General features: G+C 35.9%; 1 protein-coding gene across 4 annotated transcripts in view; it reads left to right on the top strand.

The window, feature by feature from the left end:
* The window catches only part of CDC7 (cell division cycle 7), a 28,147-nt gene extending 5,667 nt beyond the window's left edge, over window positions 1–22,480 (top strand). For 2 of the 4 annotated variants that reach the window (XM_084873425.1, XM_084873426.1), the window contains exons 3-12: window positions 1,780–1,863; window positions 3,496–3,631; window positions 7,969–8,062; window positions 8,147–8,289; window positions 9,423–9,675; window positions 10,298–10,393; window positions 11,129–11,307; window positions 12,025–12,107; window positions 14,397–14,546; window positions 20,672–22,480. In XM_084873425.1, the coding sequence (XP_084729551.1) occupies window positions 1,780–1,863; window positions 3,496–3,631; window positions 7,969–8,062; window positions 8,147–8,289; window positions 9,423–9,675; window positions 10,298–10,393; window positions 11,129–11,307; window positions 12,025–12,107; window positions 14,397–14,546; window positions 20,672–21,060 (1,607 nt within the window). In that variant the 3' untranslated portion in view covers window positions 21,061–22,480. The remainder of the gene's footprint in view (window positions 1–1,779; window positions 1,864–3,495; window positions 3,632–7,968; window positions 8,063–8,146; window positions 8,290–9,422; window positions 9,676–10,297; window positions 10,394–11,128; window positions 11,308–12,024; window positions 12,108–14,396; window positions 14,547–20,671) is intronic. The other 2 variants (XM_084873427.1, XM_084873428.1) reach the window with 2 other exon arrangements.
* Window positions 22,481–22,983: the final 503 nt, after the last annotated feature.

Below are 22,983 nucleotides of genomic sequence, written 5' to 3'. Positions count from 1 at the left end.
CTAAGAGCTGAATGTGCTGTGGTGAATTATACAGATAGGGAACTTGTATTGGTGGAACTTATATTCTAGTGGTAGGAGGAAGACAGCAAACAAATAATAAACAGGATAATTTTACAGTAGATAAGTATTCCAAAGACAGTAAATAGGATGATGTGAATAATGGGAGGGTGCTAATTTAAATAGATATCTGAGGGGACTGACCATTGAGCCAGCCACATGAAGTTATAAGGGTTATCATCTTGTATTGAGATTGAGCTTTTAATATCTGTCTCTTCCACTAGATTAAGCTCTTAGAGAACGAACTGCGCCAAATTTGTTCATTTTTAAAAATATAGCTGTTGCTGAGCATTTGTTAAAACACAGTGTTTGTTGAATGAATGAGTCTAGAGACTTATGAGCAATACCTCTGTGAAATTTGGCATATGATTTAACTTCCCTGAATAGGATTTCTTTATCTGAAAAGTCAGGGTAATAAGTAATTCCTGTTCTGCTACTATCACAGTGCTGTTGTGAAGATCTGAAAAGATAATACATGTGAAAGTGCTTTGAAATGTCTTAAACTGTTAGACTTTGTGGAGTAATATGATAACTTAAAAAGTAGCTGATGGTTAGCCTAGATATTGGAATAAAATCTGATGACTCAAGTATGTAGTTCTCTTTTGTCTCCAGTAGTTTATCTCATTTTGTATTATAGCTTCTCTTATTTTAACCATGTATATTTTATAAAGAACTTGCATTTATTAAAAAGTAACAATTTAGCCAGGACCGGTTTGGCTCAATGGATAGAGCATCGGCTTGGGGACTGAAAGGTCCCGGGTTTGATTCCGGTCAAGGGCATGTACCTTGGTTGTGGGCATATCCCCAGTAGGGGGTGTGCAAGAGGCAGCTGATCGATGACTCTCTCTCATCTATGTTTCTGACTCTCTATCTCTCTCTCTTCCTCTCTGTACAGAATTAAAAAGTAACAATTTATTTGTGGTAAAGGATAGAGGATGCCATTGTTAATGGGATAATTTAAAAAATATATTTTTTAACATTCCTCAGAGCCTTAGTAGACTTTCTCTCTGAGGCAATACTGTGAATATACAATACACAAAACTTTCCCAAGTCTGTAAGATTTTATGTCTTTGGGGGAAGGAAGTAGTTTCCAAGGAGATTGCATTATATCCTTGTCATGCCATCTAGTGATCATAGAAAAAATTGTTATTTTTTAAATTTAGCTTCTTCATTGTGTTGTACTGTAGGCAGAGACAGTGTATCTGTTAATACGTAATAATTCCAAAATAATAGAAATTCTGAGTGTGTTATTTTGGGGCTTATCAATTTTTCCTGTTAGTTCAAGAGGTGTATGTGAACTACAACAACTTGATGGAGTTGTATGTGATTTACAACAACTGGATGGGGTTTTAATTATTCTTACGAATTTTAAGGCTTATTATACCTATATATTTGTAACTTAATTCATGTTTTAGAATTTTGAGTTTTTTAACTTAAAAAAGTTGTATGCCCAGTTGGTGTGACTCAGTGGTTGAGTGTTGGCCATGAACCAGGAGGTCACAGCTTGATTCTTGGTCAGGGCACATGCCCAGGTTGTGGACTCAATCCCCAGTAGGGGATGTGCAGGAGGCAGCTGATTGATGATTCTCATCATCGTGTTTCTCTCTCTCCCTCTCCTGTCCTTTCTCCGAAAGTAATAAAAACATATTTTGAAAAACAAAAAAGAAAGTGTAAAATATACACTCATTAATCTTAATTATAAATTTTTTTTTTCCTTGATAGGTGTTAAAAAAGATATCGAGAAGCTTTATGAAGCTGTACCACAGCTCCGTAATGTGTTTAGGATAAAGGACAAAATTGGAGAAGGTAATTTGGGATATACTTATCTTTTTAAGTTTTTTTCTCCTCTTCTGTTTTCCTTATTTAATCTTGATGTTCATTATTATTTCTTATTGAAAAACAAACTCCTTTAAAAAATATTAAGACCATGTTTATCTTACTGTTATTAGTAGTAATATAAAGGTAGCAGCTTTTCTTTTTTTCCCTTGAAAGAATAACAGGATAAATAAGTATTTATAGTAAAATGAACAGCCCTATTTAATCTTTATAAAACTTTTATGCTATTAAAAATATTGCTATATTAATAATATATACTAATTATAATTACTAAAAGTGAAAATTTTAATATTCAGATGGAGAGATTTGATACAAAAAGCCAAGTCTTATCTCTTTCTCAATTGCAGTTAGGTAGAATTGTACATTGAAACATATATGAAAATTAGATGGCAAAATGATAAAAATACAGTGATACAATATTTATAGGATGGTTAGTATTAACATAAATATCATTGAAAGACTGATAGTTGCCCTGGCCAGTGTGGCTCAGTTGGTTGGAGCATCATCCCGTGCACTGCAGAGTCTCGAGCTCAGTTTCTGGTCAGAGCATATACCCAGGTTTCGGGTTTGATCCCTAGTTGGGGCATGTATCTGGTACAGGAGGCAATGGAGCGATGTTTCTGTCTCTTGCTCTCTCCCTCTCCCTTCCTCTCTCTAGAATCAATGAAAACCATATCCTTAGGGGAGGATTAAGTAAAAAATCGAAAAAAGGAAAAACTGACAATCATTTTGATTTAATGAAGGGTGAATTTGGCAAACAGAAATGAAGGGAATGAGATAATAAAAAAGATAATGGAGTTTTTGGTGATTATGTAGAGAAATCCCTAAATATTAAAAATCTTCCATATAATTTCTTGCTTGCTTTTCACAAGGAAAAATAGAAAAGTCTGTGTCATTGGGGGCAGAGAAATTTGAAAATGAGATTGATGATTTGGGATGTAAGATCTTTATATCTTTTCCTTTTGAACACTGGCTTAGTGTGCAAAAACTTTGTTCTGGAAAACAACAGTGTCCTTACAGACTGATAGCTGTTTTTACTAAATAAGTTTGAGAAATGTAATGTGTATAGTTTCCTTTTGATTGTTCATGATGAACACATCAGCAGCTCTGAAAAATATTTTAGTAAAAAAAATCTATCAGTTTGTTTTAAATCAGTATTTCTCAAGTTTAATTGGCCACCAATTTTTTTTCTCTCTTTAGTTTAATGCTAAATTTAAAAGCCCAGGTGTTTTTGTGTGTTTTTCCCCCCTAACACTATTATAATTTTACTTCTAACAGACCAGTATCTAAGAAAGTAGGTTAAAATGCCAATATTATAGAAAAATACTTATTTAGAATGGATTATGACATTATGCTAAACCCAGTCAAACAGATTTACTATAGTGTCCCCTAGAAATTAATATAGTATCTCCTAAAAAACTGAGTACAGTTCCGAATTTATTAAAAATTGAAAATAAGTTTTGTTCACAGGTGTGTCTGCTCTTTGTTATTAAAATATTAATGAGTATGATAATTCTAAATAGTTTTATGATCAATTTTAGCATTATTTTATTAACATTTTAAAAAACCAAATATTGAAAAATGTAATAAATTGTTTTACAGGCACTTTCAGCTCTGTTTATTTGGCCACAGCACAGTTACAAGTAGGACCTGAAGAGAAAATTGCTCTAAAACACTTAATTCCAACAAGTCATCCTATAAGAATTGCAGCTGAACTCCAGTGCCTAACAGTGGCTGGGTAGGCAGTTAAAATTTTAATTGAACTGGCTGTATAAATTTTTTAAGATTTTTAAGTAGCTGTGTAATGGGGATAGTGAGATTGTCCATTAATTAAACATATTCTTCAGTCAGGTGTTTGCAATTTGCTAGTACTTTTCTTCTAACCTTGGAATGGTTTGTTAAATTTATACTAATTTTTTTGCAGTGGATTTTCCTGAGATAAGCTTGATTTACAGTTCTCTTACCACATTTTTTCTCATCTTCTTGCCAAATCATAAAGCTTGGCATATGGTCTAGATATTTTTTATAATGTGGGGAACTTATATTTCACATCTCCCCTGCTATAGACAGCCTCATCTCATATTTTATTTTGAGCAACAGAACTACCTGGCATGTCTCTCTCATTGGTCTGTCTCTCTATGCTAGGTTATTCTTATCAACATGTGGACATGATATAGTATCTCTTATCCCCCCTATACTGCCATCTCACTTCTTGATGCTCCATCATTTCTTTGCTCCCTTTCACAGTCAGACTTCCCCAAAATGAATCTACATGTGCTATTTTCACTTCCACACCCCCCATTCGCTACACATAAAGTGTGGCTGCTCTTCTCTATGCTAAACTGAAACTCCTTTAGATGAGTCACCCTTGACTTCATTTTGCCAATTCCTGTATCTGTTCACATGCACTCTAGGCAGTGTTCAACATACTTGATTTGAACCTGTCTTCTATACTGCTACATACTTCTTTTTTCTTCCTGCTTTATTTGGCCTTTCCATTTCATTGTCCATTGCCAGCTCTTCCTCTTCTACCTGACCACCAGATGGTGGAGTTCCTCAGTGCTTGATCCTGGGCTTTCTTGAATCTGCCTATTCTCTAGGATCATGTATTTCCACATGACTTTAAATACATCATAATTATTCTCTTAAGTATATATATCTAGCCTCAGATTTCTTAACTGCAGATTGGTATATGTCCACCTGCTTATTTGTAATTTTTTTTTTATTACATTTTATTGGAGTGGCATTGGTCAACATGAACATAGAGGTTTCATGTGTGGATTTCTAAGTTATAAACTCTGTATATACACCATGTGCCCACCACCCAAGTCACATCTTCTCCTGTCACCTCATATAAGGATTCACTTCTCTCCCCCCTTCCCTTTGGCAACCATCACACTGATGTTTGTGTTCATAAGTTTCAGTTCTATATTCCACATATGAGTGAAATATGGTTCTTAGCTTTTTCTGTCTGATTTATTTCACTTAGCATAGTGTTCTCAGGGTCCATCATGTTGTTGCAAATGACGCTATTTCATCCTTTCTTAGGGCTGAGTAGTATTCCATTGTGTATATGTAGCACATCTTCTTTATCCAGTCCTCTATCGCAGGCCACTTTGGTTGCAGTGAACATAGGGGTGCATATATCTGTGTGAATAAATTATTTTAAGTTTTTTGGGTATATCCCTAGGAGTAGGGTTGCTGGGTCATATGGTAGCTTTATTCTTAGTTTTTTGAGGAGTCGCCAGATTGCTTTCTATAGAGGTTGTACCAGTTTACATTCCCACCAGCAGCGAATGAGCGTTCCTGCTTTTCCACAATCTCTCCAACACTTGTTATTGCTTGTCCTGTTGATAATGGCCACTCTAATAGGTGTAAGGTAGTGTCTCATTGTAGTTTTAATTTGCATTTCCCTAATTACTAGTGAGGTTGGACATCTTTTCATATATCTTTTGGCTGTTTGTATGTCTTCTTGGGAGAAGTGTATTTTCAGGTCCTCTGTCCACTTTTTTTTTTTTTTTAAATATATTTTATTGATTTCTTATAGAGAGGAAGAGAAAGGAATAGAGAGAAACATCCATGAGAAAGAATCATCGATCAGCTGCCTCTTGCACACCCCCTTCTGGGGATGTGCCTGCAACCAAAGTACATGCCCTTGACCGGAATCGAACCTGGGACCCTTCAGTCCGCAGGCCGACACTCTATTCACTGAGCCAAACCAATTTCGGCCCTCTGTCCACTTTTTGATTGGATTATTTGTTTGGTATTGAGTTTTACAAGTTCTTTATATATTTTGGACATTAAACCTTTGTCAGAGCTACTGTTAGCAAATATCATGTCCCATCTGGTTGGCTGTCTGTTTTGTTGTCTCTTTCTTTTGCTGTGTAGAATCTCTTCAGTTTTATATAGTCCTATTCATTTATTTTCCACTTGGGTACCTAATAAACATCTCAAACATCATATGTCAAAAACTAAATTTTAATCCATCTTCGCCTACCAAAAAAAAAAAAATCTTATCACAATAACTGGTTTTCCTCTACCAAACTCAGTGAATGGTTACCACCATCTCTATCTAGTTGCTTAAGCCAGAAACTTAGTACTTATCCGCACACAGTGTCTCTATTTTTCTCCTGAACCACATTCATCACCAAGTCTTAACCATTTTGCCTCCAAAGTATATCTAAAAACTCATCTAACATTTTTGTATTTTCTTGACCACTACTTCATTCCTCCTCCTTCTTTAATCCCATGGTTGCAAAAGAGCCAGCGTGATCTTTAAAATATAAAAATAGGTATGTATGTGATATAAATTGGATATTGTTAAAATCCTTCAGTGGTTTCCCAGAATACTTTGGAAAAAAAGAAAAATCTAGCGTTGTCTCATTCAAATCTTCTCACCTCACTCACTGTGCTCCAGTGTTTTTAGTTCCTCAAATTTGTCAAGAGCTTTCTTACCCCATTCAGGGCCACTACCCATAGTGTTTGCTCCTCATCTCAGCAAGAGGGGCACCACTTCAAGGAGTTCTTTGAGTTCTTCCCTGAATTAAATTAGATTCTATTTCTTATTGTCACAGCTCCTTTTGATCTCTTTAAAAATTCATCATCTGTCACTGTTTGTTATTCTGTTTATTATCTGATAATAAACTCCATGAGGGCATAAGTGGTGTTAACTTTAATTCACCATTGCATCCTTAATGTCTGACATAGTGTTTAGCAAATAACAGTGCCCACTAAATATTTATAGAATGAATGAACAAGGTTATTTCTTTGTTTCATCCTTCTGTTTATTACAGAAGATAAGAGGATGAAATGGCCTCTCTAAGGCAAGATGATATACATTCTCTTTTTTTATTGTATGCATTCTTATTCCTTAAATAAGATAATTTCTTTTCTTTCCCTGTACTTTAAAAGTGCATGCTAAAACAGTATCTGATCTTGCTTCCCTTCTAGCTTCCCACACTGGTTTTTTTCTTTTCTTTGCCAGATATTTCAGACAAATTGTCTTTGTGTTCTAATTCCATCTATTTTCCTTCCCTAAATCCTGTTTACCTCTTCCTCTCCATTTAATTTGCTCTCTGAAAAATTACCAGTTAATTCCTCTTTGCCAAACTAAAAGCCTTCCCTCCGTTCTTATTCTCTTTGACCTCCATGCTGATCACCCCTTCCTTCAAAGCTCCTCCCTTGGGTGATATTTCTGTCTGGGCTTTCTGCCCCTTCCTCCTTATTTTGACCTCCAACTTGAGAATTTTCCAAAGTGTAGCTTTTTCTTCTCTCTAATAATTTTCACTGCTGTATGTTTCACTTCTCTGCAAGAACTGTCACTGACCTTTCACTTAAGAGTTAGTCCTATATCTCTATATCTTTATCAACATAATCAGGTCTTGGTTTTGAAGCTTCTTTTCCTGAATTTCTTTTTTATTTTATTGGCATCTATGTTGTTTTACTCACTTAGATTCAAAGTCATGGAAATCAGCTTTACCCTTTTATGGGATGCAGGGTAGCATCGTGGTTAAGAGCATACATTGATCAGGAGCAGACTGCCTGGAATCAAATCCTGGCTCCATGACATGCTAGTTTAATGGGGAAGCTCCTTAACCTCTCTGTGCCTCAGTTTCCTTACCTGTAGAAATAAAATCACCGTCCTCATAGGGTTGTGAACATTAAGTGAATTGTTAATAGATGTGAAGTGCTTAGATCAGAGCTTGGCATATAGTGAATAAATGTTGGCTATTTTGAATTTATTTATTTTGAATTTATTATTATTATCGTATCTGCTACTAATCTTATTAACTCATTCTTATTCATCTTTTTCTTTTCATTCTGTCACTCATCCCATTAAAACTATAATTATATCATGTTTTAGTTACTATAGTAACTTCATAAATGGTATTATTTTTGTTTTAATAAAAACTATATTGTACAAGTCAGTGAAATTTGTATGTTATCCTATATAATAGTTTTAAGTTAGTTTTTTAGCATTATTTATGCATTACTAAAATTGCATTAAAAAAATAGGCATGAAGTTTCAGTTTATTTGACCTTTTCTCTAAAGTTCAATGTGCATTTTTCCACTAGGGGGCAAGACAATGTCATGGGAGTTAAATACTGCTTTAGAAAAAACGATCATGTGGTTATTGCTATGCCGTATCTGGAGCATGAGTCCTTTTTGGTAGGTTTTAATATTTCTTGAATTTTTATTAACTAAATGTTTAATTTAAAAAATGTTATGACCTTATTTATAACTTTATTTTAGGATATCTTGAATTCCCTTTCCTTTCAAGAAGTACGGGAATATATGTTTAATCTGTTCAAAGCTTTGAAACGCATTCATCAGTTTGGTATTGTTCACCGTGATGTGAAGCCCAGCAATTTTTTATATAATAGGCGCCTGAAAAAGTAAGTATGGGAAGTTACCAGGAAAGATTTACACTTGAGTGAATTTGTGCCATGGGATCTATCTCCTAGAACTTAGAACATACTACAGCAGCCAGGCACATGTTTTGCCTGTTTCACATTTTCATTATGATCAGAGAAGGGGAATATAGTGAAGAAGGTAAATTTGTATTAGCAAAGCAGTGTGCATCATTAGCTGTTCCATGGCTTGGTGGAAATGGCACTCAGCTAAAAAATTTAGCAAGGGTCTCATCCTTTTTGACCTTATACATTTCTTTTTTTATCTCTGGGCTTCATTTTTCTTTTTCAGTAAATGAGGGGATCGGACCACATGATAGCCATTTCCTGTTCAACACTAAGTTTTGTGTTTATGTGTAATTTTATGCTGATTATATGTATACATAGAGGCATTGAAACTCAAATATTGCCCTTCATTCAAATGGATCATATTAAGTGGTAAGAAGAATAGAACTCTAACTTTTATCTTTTAAATTTGTTTAATAAAAAATTTTTTGCTGCCCTGGCCAGTGTTTGCCAGTGGTTAGAGTGTCAGCCCAAGCACAGAAGGAATGTGGGTTCACTTCCTAGTCAAGGGCATGTAGCCACGTTGGGGCATATGTGCAGGAGGCAACCAATTGATGTGTCTCTCTCACATGGATGTTTCTCTCCTTCTCTCTCTTTCCTCTTTCTCCCTCCTTCTCTTCCTCCTTCTTTTTCTCCTTCCCTCTCTCCCTTCTACTCTAAGAATCAATGGGAAAAAATATCCTTAGGTGAGGATTAACAACATAACAAAAAAATTATTTGTTATGATGACATTTCTGGTACCATTAGGGAAGAAAGGATTGCTTTTATACACTCCATTCCTTGTCTTCCTTGCCAGTACAAGCCATTGGAAAAAGAGGATAAAAGATTTGTGTGTGGGTGTGTGTGTGTGATACATCGTTTCTTAGTTTTCAATCTTAGTTAGCTATTAAATCCTTACTTTGTCTGTAAAACTTGTTTTTCTTTTTTTTTTTTAAGAATGTTATAAATTCTAAATTGGTCACAGAACAATTACAGTTTCTGTATGACTATAGTTATGATGTTAATGAGCTTTAATTGTTACAGAGAACTAAAAACCTGCTTTTGCTTCTTAGGTATGCCTTGGTAGACTTTGGTTTGGCCCAAGGGACCCATGATACGAAAATAGAACTTCTCAGATTTGTCCAGTCTGAAGCTCAGCAGGAAAGTCGTTCAGAAAATAAAGTCCATGTGATCTCCGGAAACAAGATGTCATTAAGTGGCTCCGTTGCACCGAGGGAGCTGGAGCAGCAGCCCACCACAAAGACTTCTGTGAAAAGGCCCTACACACCTGCGCAGATTCAGATTAAACAAGGAAAAGATGGAAAGGTTCTACAACTCTTTTATTTCTTAAGTACTAACACAGTTTTAGAAATGTATTTCTTCATCCAACAGAGGGAGATATAGTACTAGAATAATAACTTGCAATTTAAAATAGTTTTCCAGTTACATATCCAGTTGATTAGATTTCTACAAAGATTTGTAATGACTTGTTTTCCCATTTTAAAACTGAAGTTTATGTGGTAGATTTATGGTGTCTTTGCCATTACAATTACATTATATAACAAAAATGGAAAATAATAAATTTTTCCTTCATGTTTTAAAGTTCAGATTAATTAGCCTTTTTACAAGAAAACATTAGTTACAGGGGGAAATTCTGAAGTGTCTATCTCCATTTTAGCTGCAATGCCAAATGTAACAACCGTGCAGGTGGTTTTTGAATTTTTTTAGTTACTTACATTTGTGGACTATGATAACATTGTATGGGTGTTAAGAGTTCTGTCTAGACTATTTTCTCCTTTCACAGAAGTGTTTTGGTGCCTGAGAATGACTTGGATGCAGCTGTTTTTGTTTCATGTCACTTAACTCTTTCAAAACTATGGCAGAGTACAGCTGGCAGAAAGTGTTACAGATATAATCCTTATTTTCCTTGTTTTTGTTGGTATTGTAGGATGGCTCTGTAGGCCTTTCTGTCCAGCGCTCTGTTTTTGGAGAAAGAAATTTCAATATACACAGCTCCATTTCACATGAGAGCCCTACAGTGAAAGTAAGTAATGTAGCTTATTAGTGCAATCAGTTAGTCGTACATTGAAGAGAATTTAGGGAATGGTTAGATTAGTATTTATTGTCAGGAATTTTTTAAAAGCAGAATTTTGCTTTGGCAGAAGGTTTTACTTGCTTTGAGTATCTAGTCAGCACTTTTTTTTTTTCTTCTTTTTTTTCCTGAACTTTTCTGGTGAAATTTTTCATTAGCTGGCTGTTCTTTCTCTAAAGGAACATTTGGATCATTAAGGCCTTTTCTCTCACTGGCTAGAATGTGAGCTTGCAACAGCTAACACATTTCTGACACAGTTGATAACATAAAGATGTTTGTAAAGTTTATAAACTGTCACCAATGTTAAAAGGTTTTAAAATTACTTAAGCTATCCTGCTACAGCTAGCTAGAGTGAGCAACACATTAAAACTCTGATTTTAGCCAATGTAACGGTGCAGTTTACAGTTCTGAAATGGAGTTAGACACTAGAACATACCTTTTATATGTTTGTAACATATCAGGAAAAGTTCGAGTAAAGTAGAAGTTAACTATTTATCAAACTAGGACTAATTAGTAAATTTTAATAAGTTTATTCAACAGAAAAATCTAAAAGACCTTACATGTTTTAATAGACAACTATTTGCTTATAATCCAATAGTACATGCAGCAGTTTTAAAAGTTTTGCATTTTGCCATACTATCATTTGAAGGCATCATGAAAATAGAAAATATGACTTTTCTTTTACAGCTTATGAAGCAGTCAAAGGCTGTGGATGTAATCTACAGAAAGCTAGCAACCAAAAAGAAGGCTGTTTCTGCCAAAGTTGTGAATAGTGGTGTGATGAAGAAAACTACCAGTTCTTGCCCAGTCAGTCTGACCTGTGACTGTTATGCAACAGATAAAGTTTGCAGTATTTGCCTTTCAAGGTAATGTGTTTTGACGGTGTTATAAAGTCACCAGCATGCTGCTAGGCAAGATTAAAAACTGCATCGATTCTCTGAGTCAATTGATTTAGTGAGTGAAAGAGAGCAACACAGTTCTGTGAACTACTTGGGCACTGATGCAGAGCGATACCTGAAAGAGCAAATGATAACTATTGCCATATAGTGTTCAGATGATATCATGTGCACTTTGGAAAACACACTTGCTCTTATGTGCAAATAATTTTGGTGGGGGAATCTCCTTTCCAGAACCTTAGAATTGCACGTTTTGCTTGCTGATTTAATCTCTTGTTTTCTTTCTTTATTCCTGCCAACGTAGAATAACCAGAATCAAATAATTAATAAATGTATTAGTGAATAAATATATTACTCCAAATAAAAGGAAATCTGCATACTCTGAATTCATATTGAGTTCTATTTTTCTGTTATGGCTCTTATCCTACTACCTCTTTTTATACCGGGAAGTTACCCTAAAACCTTTCTGGAATAAGGCCTGGGAACTAGTAGAGATGGTGGAGAAGGATCCATAGAAGTAAATTTAGAATTTTCATCACATTGGATTATCATTTATATTATATCTATATAATGACTTTTTATATAGATATCAAGGTGGAATACATTGTGAAGTAAATTAATAAGTGTTATTTTTTGTTCTTCAGTAATTAAACTTTAACTAGAAAAATCTTATTTTGTCATCATAAGGCGACAACAGGTTGCCCCTAGGGCAGGTACACCAGGATTCAGAGCGCCGGAGGTCTTAACAAAGTGCCCCAATCAAACTACAGGTATGTTGCACTAGAAATATAGAACCCAATTAAAAGTTTCATCCTGAGTATCTTTTATTTTGTGATCTTATCTATTTCTGACTTTTTTTTGAGCTCTTGCTTTTAATTAAATTATGTAAGTAGTTCTAGCAGTGTGGCATTCTCATTGAAAAAAAAATTGATTTCTGAGAGGGAGAGAGAGATAAACATCAATGATGAGAATCATTGATCAGCTACCTCCTACACGGCCCACACTGGTAATTGAGCCCACAACCTGGGCATGTGCCCTTATTGGGGATCAAACCCATGACCTCAACCACTGAGCCACACCATCTGATACACAATTTTTTAAATAGATCACATTTTATTTTTTCACCTGTGGTCTGCAGGTGGTCTGCCAGGAATATTGTTAACATCATCTTTGTTGGAATAAATTGTGTTTAGTAGTCTTTGGTAACTTAAGACATGCAGAATTTTATCTATTTGCCTAATACCTCAAAATTTTTCTGTGATGCACATGCGATTGTGCTTCATTAAAACTATATTTTGTTATTGCAAAACAATGTAATAGCATTAAAAAGATTTTTTGAGAAATAAGAAAGTTGTTATGGAGCTGGAAACTGGAAACATCTTTTTGAATAGATGAATGCTGCCATACACTTGGATTATGGATGTTAAAAAAATGCATTCATTCATTGTGTGTATTCTGTGCTTACTAATGATACAAAAAAGAAATGAAACTATTTGTTTATACTCTAGTTAGGACACACTCTCAAATAATTACAATAACCCAGTAAGTGTGGTTATAAAACTTTATACAAGGTATTTTAGGGATACTGAATTATCCTACATGACGGGATTTTGGAAGAAATTTTATGAAGAGAAACCTCTAAGAGGGTTTATTGTAAATATTGCATCGAGACATGAGCACAGGAACTCAACACACAGCATCATCTAGTCATGCAGGAAACAAAAATTTAGTGTAGCTAGAATATAAGATGGAAGTCAAGGAGTGATGGGAAATAATCCTGTGAAGAGGGACAAGGTCAGATCACACTTGTTAAATGACTTGGACTGTATCCTTTAGGTATTAGAAAGTTATGAAGAGAAAGAGATGGTAATAATTTTTCTAGATAAATTTTCTGGCATGTGTGTAAGGAAAGAGATTTTGGAGGGTGGTGACCTACAAGTGAGAGAGAATGAAAACCTGAATGAAGGCATTAGTAATGGGAATGAAAGGAAAAGTGAAGGATTGGGAAGGCAAAGCTAGGTGGATAAGTGGGGAAGGCATCAAAGATGTTTATCAGATTCCTAGCTTGGGGATTTGGGTGGGCACCAGTAAACAAGGTGGAGAATGAAGAAGAAGCTGACTTACAGGGAAGGATAAGATTGGGGGCGTTACTTGGTTTGAGATATTTTTAGGACATTCAGATGGAAATGGCTAACAGAATAAAAGTAAATCTTAAGCTCGGGGAAGTCTGGTTTGGAAATTCAGTTGAGTGTCATCATTATGTAAATGGTAGTTAAAATCATGAAAAGGATGAGCCAATAAGGGAAAGTGTAATGGGGAAGAGGTGGGAGCTCTGGGGAACCTCTCAGCACTTGGGGCCTGGAGAAAACTGACGGAGTAGGCAGGGGTACAAAGGGAACCAAGAAAGGCAGGTGATGCAGTGGCTAAGGGAATAGAGAACTAATTTGGGGATACTAAGAGATCAACAGTTAGGAGAGATGTCCCTAAAAGATAAAAACGTTTCTGGACATGAAACAGCTTGTTTTATTTTTAACTGCCAGAATTCTGGAGAATAAAGTTTCTATAATGAGAGGTACGGTTAGCACCTGGCTGAAGAAGAGCTACTACTGTTGGATACTTTTCACTAAAGTTGACCACTTTTACTGTGATGTATAATTTTTTAGGAGCATCTAGATTTTTCCCCACACAGTTATTTTTGCATTTCTTTTGACCTTATAAAATGTGCATTTACTTGGTGTTTTTTAGTGGTTAAATTCCTTTTAAATTTACCAAGAATGCTGCTAAAGAAAAAGTAACATTGCATTGTGTATTAAAGATATTAGACAAAAGATTCTCAATCTGAAATTACATTAAAAGCATCTGGGGAACATTTGAAAACGTTGATGCATGAGCCCTTCTCCAGAACAATTAAATCAGAATATCTAAGGGATTGGGCTTGGGCATCAGAATGTTTAAAGCTCTCAAGATAATTTGAATGTAAGTAAAGATTGAGAATTACTGGTGTAGATGATAAAATTATCGATTTGGGAATTTTTGTAAGAGTTTGTTTTCTGTTACAGCTATTGACATGTGGTCTGCAGGTGTCATATTTATTTCTTTGCTCAGTGGACGATATCCATTTTATAAAGCAAGTGATGATTTAACTGCTTTGGCTCAAATTATGACAATTCGTGGATCCAGAGAAACTATCCAGGCTGCTAAAACTTTTGGTAAGCAGTTTTATATTATAGAACAAAACAAATGCCTTTGATTTTCTTCCACAAATTACTTTATAAATTATTATAAAATTCTCTTTGCATATAAACATTCTGTATTCATAAAGTTCTCTCATGTTAGAAAAATTCTCAGATGCTTAAAAATTGATTGCATTGTATAAGAAAAATTTTCATCACTCTCTTCTATACATATACTTATTTAATCTTGTCAAGCACAAAATACTACACTTCTCCAATACTTAAAGTTTAACTCTGTAATGTTAAACAAAAGAATAAGGCACAAAATTTAATTCCTGATAGTTGTGGTTTGACTTTATTTCATAAATATTTTAATAATATTTAAAAATTTTATTTATTGTGTTTTAGGGCCTTCTTTAAATGATCTTAATCTATACTAACAGTAATCATTTAATTATAATACAGTCTAATGAGGATAGCAAAAGGAATGAGAATAGAATGTATATTAGTTGTCAAATTTCTTAGGGATATTGTAGCAGAGAAGAAAATGAACAGAACACCTTTACTGATATAGTATTATTGTAAGCATATATTGGACATGGGAAATCATCTCCTTAGCTACACAGAGTGCTTAGTTCTTATAGTCCTAGACTGGGAGATACAGTGTACATCATAGGGTACCTGAGAATTATTCCAGCCTTGCTCTGGCCAAACATGAGCTCAATTGCCTACCTTGTGTTTGCTCTTCATGCAAATTATGTTAGTATTTTTTTTTTAAATATATTTTTATTGATTTTACACAGAGAGGAATTGAGAGGGACAGAGAGTTAGAAACGTCGATGAGAGAGAAACGCCGACCAGCCGCCTCTTGCACACCCCCCACCGGGGATGTGCCCGCAACCAAGGTACATGCCCTTGATCGGAATCGAACCCGGGACCTCTCAGTCCGCAGGCCGACGCTCTATCCACTGAGCCAAACCGGTCCCGGCAAATTATGTTAGTATTTTTCAAAGTGGGTGGGTGTGATTGAGTCCATTTATTACCACACAATATGAAACACCCCTTTGTGATAAAATTTCAGTCAGATTACTTCAAGAATCACTTAGCTGCGCTAGCTGATTTGGCTCAGTGGATAGAGCATCAGGCTGTGGACCGAAGAGTCCTGAGTTTGATTCCAGTCAAGGGCACATGCCCGGGTTGTGGGCTTGATCCCCAGAAGGGACGTGCAGAAGGCAGCCTATCAACGATTCTCATTATTGATGTTTCTATCTCCCTTTCCCTTCCTCTATGAAATCAATAAAAATAAAAATAAAATAAAAAAAAAATATATATATATATATATATATATATATATATATATATATATATATATATATAAAATCATTTAGCTGTCTTGTGCCCAGCCCAAGGATCAATGGGTCTGTTTTTTTGAGGGTTTTGTTTTGTTTTGTACATTCAAATGTATTCAGCTTTATCAATGAAAATAATAAGTTCAAACATAGCCTAAATAAAGCATGACAAGCCCGCTGTGTGACCATTTGTTAAAATACACATGATAAACATTCAGAAACATTCCTATTCTTCTGATATAATTATATGAGAGCTGTACTCTTGGTTTTCAGAATGGAGGCTAATTATTTAGTAAATATGGATGTACAATAATTTTATTCGATCAGGATGAGTTGCCTCTACTTTCTCAGATATATCTTTGAAGACTTATTTCAACCACATCTAATATTCATCACATCTATCAATGGCTACTATGAAAGCATACCAGGATTTTAATAAATTACTACTTTATTTTCATTAAAGAGCAATTCATAAATTGGGTCTTAATCAGGGGTATAATCAGGATTATCTGAGGAACTGCAAGAAATACATATGCTTATCTCACCTCATCCCTTCCTGGAAAATATGATTCAGATAAATATTCATAGGAAGGGTCCAGGCTTGTTAGTTAAAAACAACAAGAACAAGTGATTTGGACCAACCAAGACCTACTTCTGTTTAAGAAAATAATTGTCCCTTGCTTAGGCACCAGTGCCATGGTCTGATTCATCAGAAAAACTTAGTGGTGGTTATAAAGAAAGCCTCATAATAGAGGCTTATCAAAAACTTTCTGTAGCAAAGTCAATCCAATCCACAATTTGTACCTTTCTTGCATCTATCAAAAGAAAAAATATTTTCCTTTTTCCTCTTCTATCTCCCCCTACCCTCTTTTCCCTCTAGTATCACCATAATGTTGTCTACAAGTTTTTTTTTCTTTTTTTTCTTAACCCCTTCACCTTTTTTACCTAGCCCCTCAACTCCCTCCCCTCTGACAGTTCTATGTCTGTTCTCGTATCTATGAGTTGGTTTCTATTTTGTTTTTTAGTTTATTTTGATCGTTACATTCCACATATCAGTGAAATCATATGATACTTGTCTTTCTCTGACTGGCTGATTTCACTGGCATAATGCTCTTCAGGTTCATCCATGCTGTTGCAAAGGGTAGATTTCCTTTTTATGACCAAGTGGTATCCGCTGTGTGAATGCACCACAGCTTTTCTCTGTGTTCATCTACTGAGGGACACTGGGCTGCTTCCAATCTTAGCTCTTGTAAATAATGCTGCAATGAAATGGAAATGCATATATTCTTTTGGATTAGCATTTCAGTTTTCTTTGGATATATACCAGAAGTAGAATTGCTGTTCGATTTTTATTTTTTGAGGTGACTCCATACTGCTTTTCACCAATCTACATCCCCACCAACAATGCATGAGGGTTTCCTTTTCTCCATGTTCTTACCAACTCTTATTGTTTGTTTTATAGCCATTCTGACAAGTGTGTGGTGATAACTCATTGTAGTTTTAATTTGCATTTCTCTGATGATTAGTGATGTTGAGCATTTTTTCATATGTCTATTGGCCTTCTGTATATCTTTTTGCTGGTTAATCCTCATTTGAAGATATTTTTTCTCATTATTCTTAGAGTAGGAGGGAAGGAGAGAGAGAGAGAAGAGATACATAAATGTGTGAGAGATACATCAATTGGTTGCCTTCTGCACGTGCCCTCACTGGAAATGGAAACTGCAACCAATGTATAGGCCCTTGACCAGGAATTATCCCAAGGCCTTTTGGTGCTTGGGCTGATTCTCCAATCACTTAGCCTCACCTGCCAGGATTCTCTGTATATCCTCTTTGATATACAGTGTCTGTTCAGATCCTTTGTCCATTTTTTAATTGGATTGTAAAAGAAAATTTTATCTTAAGGAAAATAGGCTGACGTAATACATACATACGAGGGAAGAGTGACCATGAATGGAAAGCAAGATTGATATCTTGAAAATTATATTCTTACATGAGTATATTTAGACTCAACTGATTAAGAAAACTTTCATTTACTATTGAACAACTTTATGAGAAGTTTTGAACATGGTGTTTATCAGAGAAAACCAAAGCATTTTGTTGAAGAGTTAAATCTCTCCATCTTTAATCACAGTTATAATCAGGCCCAATAATGGAAATACAACATCTGACAGGAAAACATTCCAGGGCAAGTGTCATATAGCAGGCAAGAGCTTTTAGAGATTTATTATTGTAATGGTTATTTTACTACTAAAAAAATAGTGCTACATAGATAGCAATTGTCTCAGTTTTGTTAATATGACTTCTATAGATATGTCAGTCAAATCTTACTATAATATAACTTGGATACAGTACTCCAAACTTAAGCAACCATGGCTGTGTTATTCTTTCTTTCTTTTTTTTTCCCCCCAATATATTTTATTGATTTTTACAGAGAGGAAGAGAGAGGGATAGAGAGTTAGAAACATCGATGAGAGAGAATCATCTATCAGCTGCCTCTTGCACACCCCCTACTGGGGATATGCCCGCAATTAAGGTACATGAGAATCATCTATCAGCTGCCTCTTGCACACCCCCTACTGGGGATATGCCCGCAATTAAGGTACATGCCCTTGACCAGAATCGAACCTGGGACCTTTCAGTCCTCAAGCCGACGCTCTATCCACTGAGCCAAACCGGTTACGGCAGTGTGTTATTCTTTCTGATTCAAAGAAGCAACTTACCTAAGATTATCAGTGAGAATACTTCTTTTTCCTTGTGTGTAACCTGCCCCACTGTCCTCAACCATTACATCAGGCCCCATGATAGGTTGTCATGTAAGTACCTGTTGTGTCAAATAAATTCAAAAGACAAAAAAAAAAAAAATTCTTTAGTTGTTAATCTTTACCCAAGGATACTTTTTCATTGATTTTTTTAAAGAGAGTGGGAGGGAAGGGGAGAGGCAGAGAGAAACAGCTATGTGAGAGAGACACATCGATTGGTTGCCTCCTGCACATGCCCAAACATAGCCAGGGATTGAACCTGCAATTTAGGTACATGCCCTTGACAGGAATTGAACCTGGGATCCTTCATTCCATAAGCCAACACTCTATCCAACTGAGCCAAATGGCTAGGGCAACAAAATATTTTCTTACTGAATGCATCTGAATAATAAGTCCTCTCTTTGGATATGTATAAAAATAATTTAGGCATATTGTGTAACTTGGGGAGATGCTGTAGCGCATAACATTATTTCATAACTTCAGAGTAGCCTGTAAATTAAGGAATAAAATTATATTACTATTCTCATCTGGCTATAATTTTCTAGAGAGAATAGTAGTGATAAAATAGAATTAAAAGTAAAAAGAGATTGGTATGTTGTATCCTCAACTAACTTAGTTTTTAGTAATTTGTTTTCTTTTTCTCCTCCCTGTCTGCCATGCTAATCCTCCTTTTTTCCTGATTAGGTTAGATCAGAATATGTAAAAATAACTTAGTATTATCCAAGGCTAGATTAATTAATTGCTTTAGTAATCCACATTGTTAACAAATACCTCAGAAAGGAATCTATATACTGTGCTACTCATTGTTTAGTCACATTTCTATTTAATAAGGAAATATAAAGCAAAAAATAATACATTATTGCCCATTTGTAGGCTTAATTTATTTTTGCCTATCCTATAATAAAAAGTGTAATATGCAAGTTGACCAAATGGCAGAATGACTGGTCACTATGACCCTCACTGACTACCAGGGGGCAGACGCTCAACGCAGGAGCTGCCCCCTGCTGGTCAGTGTGCTCCCACGGGGTCCTGGACTGCGAGAGGGTACAAGCCTGGCTGAGGGGACAACCTCCCCCACTCTCTCCCACAAATCTCCTGCACTGGATCTCTAGTCTAATAATAATCCTGTGGCAAAATTGTTTCAAAGACATTTATATTTTTAAAAACTGAGATCACCAACAAGATCACTCATTCATTCAAAAACATTTATTGGTACTTTATGTGTGCCAGCGACTATTATTGAGTCTCCTCACAGAGTTTAAATTCTAAGGGGGAAGACAAAATAAATATATTCTGCCATCCGGATCAGTAGTGTTGAGAAAGGTAAAGGGGAAAGGGAGTGGGGAGGGCCCAGCGGTTTTAGATAAGTTGGTCAAGGACAGCTCTGTAGGATGTGATATTTGATCAGTGACATGAGAGGCTGAATAATGCCTTTTGTCCTACTCAGCAGGTATTGAGAATTTAGTATGTTCCAAACATTGTCTAGAATTTGGGGAATTCAGATAAATAAGATATCCCTATTTTCAAAGAGCTCATAGTCTAGTAGGTGAAAGACATTTTATCAGTTACAACACAAGAGAGCAAAGTAATAGTAGAAATCTTCACAATAAAATATAGAAGTTTAGAATGGTCAACTCTCTGACAGTGTCAGGCCTCGCAGAGGTAATTCTTGAGTTGAATGGACTACCTGGGCACATGGGGGAAGGCAGGGCATCCTGGCCAAGACAGGAACCACATAGTCAAGTTCATATAGATGCTGCGGCTGATTGTTGATTACAGAGGGATACGGTGAAGCTGGAGATGTTGGCAGAGTCAAGTGAGGCCTTAGCTTAGTGAGTCACTGCTTTCTATTTACAATCCTCCACTTTATGATTTCACCTTCAGCTCTGTAGTGCAAAACACAGCTTAAAATGTACCTATGACAAGTAATTGCACGCTGTGTCATGCTCAATGTAAATACATCCATGTAGCAATGGTTGGACCTGCATGTTCCTTGAGAGAGGCTTCTAGTTTGTTCAAATAATCTAAAATATGTGTCATTTTTCTCTTCCAGGCAAATCAATATTGTGTAGCAAAGAAGTCCCAGCACAAGACTTGAGAAAACTCTGTGAGAAGCTCAGAGGCATAGATGCAAACACTCCCAAATTAACAAGTGACATACAAGGACCTGCTTCTCATGACCCAACTTTTTCAGAGAAGACTGACCATAGAGCTGCTCGCCTCCTACAAACACCCCACGCACAGCACTCAGGGCACTCGTACAAAGGGAACAGAAACGGCTCTTGGGGTTTGGACGCGCACACTACCAATCTGGAAGGCTGGGACACGGTACCTGATGAAGCTTATGACCTGCTCGATAGACTTCTGGACCTAAATCCAGCTTCAAGGATAACAGCAGAAGAAGCTTTGTTGCATCCTTTTTTTAAAGATATGAATTTATGATTACTTAGTTCTTCATTTATTATTTGCTGTTGTGGATTGTGAGGTGGGGTGAAAGAGTTCTTTATAGAGCCGTAAGTTCTTGATTAGAGACCAGGCCAGGATGAATAATTTATTTTAAAATTTTAGTATTTCCTCTCTTAGAAGATTCCAAAATAAGGATTAAGATTCTTTTAGGTGTCTGGGATAGTTTTTGGATGAACAGCATTATCTCTTTGAGTTGGATCTACCCCAGGAGAATCAGTTTTTTTAATTTCCCTAATTACTTGTCATTGACATATGCTGAAGGAGCATAGTCCTTGGCAGTTCAAAGTGCAAGTCTGAAAATTAGTGGCTATGTTAGGGATTCAATGGGCTTCTTCGTATTATGAGCTGTGTGTACTTTTGGAAAACTCAACCTGGTACTGGTGCTCTCGCCATTCTGTAGGTTAAGACAGTCTCCTCCTTGAGGCATATATTATGCCTTTTATGAACACTAAAATAAATAATGAGAACATGTTTAGGGGAGATATCACTTAAAATTGAATTTATCTGTTAAAAAAGTATTCTATGGAAGCATTTATTTTATGAATTGCCTTTTTAAAAAAAGTTTCTAACTTGATTTTTTTGCCTTCTCTACTCCCACCTTACACATTCTTCTTGAAAATTATATGGTGCTTTCCACAAAGCTTTTGGGTGCATTGTTAAATATTGTATATGTTTACAGTTAGAAACTTAAAATAAGGCATATACTGGTTGATAAATGGAAGCTACAGGACCAAGGTGAAGACTGCTAATCCAAATTATTTTTTTAATTAAATATTGTTGAAAGTATTATATATGTCCTCCTTTTCCCCCCAACAACCCCTTCTATCCCACCTTAGGCAAAATTATTTTCTTTTTCTCTCAATGTGTAGGCCCTTTTTCACCATCGTACATATTATTAGGTAGGTGCTAAAAGAGTGAACACAGAGACTATTATGGAGATTTTTCATCTCCCTAGATCCGTCCCAATCTCTGTATTCTATTTTGACTAAATTGGTCCTGCTCAGAGAAGGTGATTACTTATTCTTGACGGTGGGAAGAGAGATAATGAAGTAGGCAAAGCAAAAGAGGACCAAAGAGGGGGATTTATGTATTCCTATATTCCAAATTGATATCTATCAATGACAGCATATCAAACTTCCTATGGGAAATAAGTCAGGATGCAGATGTTTTGAGAAGTTTCCCATCAGAAGTCATAGAGTATAGAACCAGCTTAGGAACATATGACATTCATTTTATTTTGAACGTTGAAGTTGGTACATCTACCTATTCTATTTGGTAAGTATGGTATGTATAATATATAAACCATTATTATTGATCCACTCTGTCTTATTCTGTCATCTTAAAAAAAAAACAACTTGTTTTTGAATTTGTATGTTTAATAAAGTTATCCTTTTATATGTTTTATGTCAATCTACTCATTTGAAAAAATACCTTAAGAAAAAGTATTGGCCACTGAGAGTATTTTCTGTCTGAGATCTATGAATGCTCTCCAGCAAATAGTAGGTAGTAGATTAAAATTAAAAAAAATTAAAAAAAAGTCCCTGGCTCAAGTGATATTGTATGAAAGATAGAAGAAGGGTTTATTTTTTAATAAAGTGCTCATTTCATTTATAGGATACTAGAGGCCCAGTGCATGAATTCATGCACAGGTGGGTCCCTAGGCCTGGCTGGCAATCAGGGCCGGGCCAATCGGGGCCTGCGGTTGGGGAAGGGACGGGGTGCAGGAGGTTGGCGGCCAGCCCCAAGGAGGGAGCCAGCCTTTGGCCCCCTTGGGAAAGAAGCCACATCCGCCACCTACCCCCAGTTCCCCTGAAGGTCCCGGTGGAGTTGGGAGAGGAGGTGACAGTTGCCAGGCTGGGAGTGGAAGGAACAGAGGCCGGATGCCCGTGCCAGCACCCC

Source organism: Pipistrellus hanaki (genome assembly GCF_964339955.1).
Source record: "Pipistrellus hanaki genome assembly, chromosome: 2".
NCBI lineage: Eukaryota > Metazoa > Chordata > Mammalia > Chiroptera > Vespertilionidae > Pipistrellus > Pipistrellus hanaki.
This window is presented reverse-complemented; position numbering and strand designations above follow the sequence as displayed.